This window comes from Prunus avium, chromosome 8 (assembly GCF_965620075.1).
Source record: "Prunus avium chromosome 8, drPruAviu1.hap1.1, whole genome shotgun sequence".
NCBI lineage: Eukaryota > Viridiplantae > Streptophyta > Magnoliopsida > Rosales > Rosaceae > Prunus > Prunus avium.
In genome coordinates this window covers 8,611,739-8,612,938 of record NC_142291.1, presented here as the reverse complement: position 1 = coordinate 8,612,938, position 1,200 = coordinate 8,611,739, and the positions used below count along the sequence as shown (strand labels likewise).

Sequence of the window (1,200 nt, the reverse complement as noted above, 5' to 3'; positions counted from 1 at the left end):
TAATATATTTAAAGACGTATTGTATTTAGTTAGACGACGGAGTTTGTATAAAATAGGTCGTCTATTCTTCTCCACGACAATTTTTTCATTCATTTTTCAGTATACAGACGTCGGTTGTTTTTTGTTAATGACGTTGTTTGTTATAACAACGACGGTGATTTTCCGTCGTGGTTTGACTTTGCAAAAGATGTCAGTCGATTTTACGACGGTTTGAAAACCCGATACACGACGGTGAATTCCCGTCGTCTTTTGCCTTTTTTGTAGTAGTGTTTCATCCAAATTAATAAAGGAAGACTTACATCCACTCATGTGATTGCTGCAGCCTGTGTCCACATACCATGTCTCCTAATCAGTTTCTGTCAGTGCATGAAAAGCCATCAAAAGTGTCTCTTCCTCTTTCTTTTTCTCCACAAAGTTTGACTTTTCTCCTTTTTCTTTTGGTAACTTCGTATAGCACTCATTCTTGTAGTGCCTAAAATTTCCACATCTATAGCACTCCACTTTTGACTTATCAAAGTGATATGCTCCTTTTTCTTCAGAGTCATCGTCTCTTTTGAAACCATGAGATGACTTGCTGTCATCTCTATGTCCAGACCGTTCACCACCTCGATGACCACGACCACCTCTTCCTCTACTACGTCCACCTCTTCCATGACCTCTTCCTCCTCTAGAACTTGAGGGCTCAGAAAAAGTGGAAGGTTTTAGAGCTGTTTGTTCTTCACTGGCAGTGGTGCGGTTAAGTCTTTGTTCATGCACTAACAAAGAGCTTTGTAGTTCATCAACTCGTAACTCAGTAACATTCTTTTCCTCCTCAATTGAACAGACAATGTAGTCAAATTTTGGAGTCAATGATCTCATAATTTTCTCCACAACTTTGACTTCTTCCATGGTGCCACCATTGGATCTCATCTTGCTTGCTATTCCCAGGGTTCTAGCAAAGAAATCAGTGATGGACTTGTTGGGGTCTTTTTTCATCGGAAGGCTCATCCGGGCTTGTTGATTCTCGAACCGCCATAAAGTGGTGGATTAAGCCTTCGTTGCCCCTTTTTCTGAGTTAGCGAGGACTAGGCCCAAAGCATCCCGAGGGAAAAGCATGTCCCAGGGGGTACTCTGTTCTTCTTCCAGCGGCTGCGTGTTTGATGTTTGACGTTTCCGGCAGCTTGACGAAAAGTTGAAGATGACTTGCTGATGTAGATCTGA

At 41.8% G+C, this 1,200-nt stretch overlaps 1 protein-coding gene across 1 annotated transcript; it reads right to left on the bottom strand.

Moving 5' to 3' along the window:
• Window positions 1-345: 345 nt before the first annotated feature.
• LOC148291285 (uncharacterized) lies at window positions 346-975 on the bottom strand. Its single transcript, XM_088245749.1, has one exon. The coding sequence runs from the start codon at window positions 973-975 to the stop codon at window positions 346-348; it is 630 nt and encodes a 209-aa protein (XP_088101875.1).
• Window positions 976-1,200: the final 225 nt, after the last annotated feature.

What these genes read in the sequence shown, in the direction of transcription:
- LOC148291285 (XM_088245749.1), bottom strand. Translation starts at nt 975, where the DNA reads ATGAAAAAAGACCCCAACAAGTCCATCACTGATTTCTTTGCTAGAACC.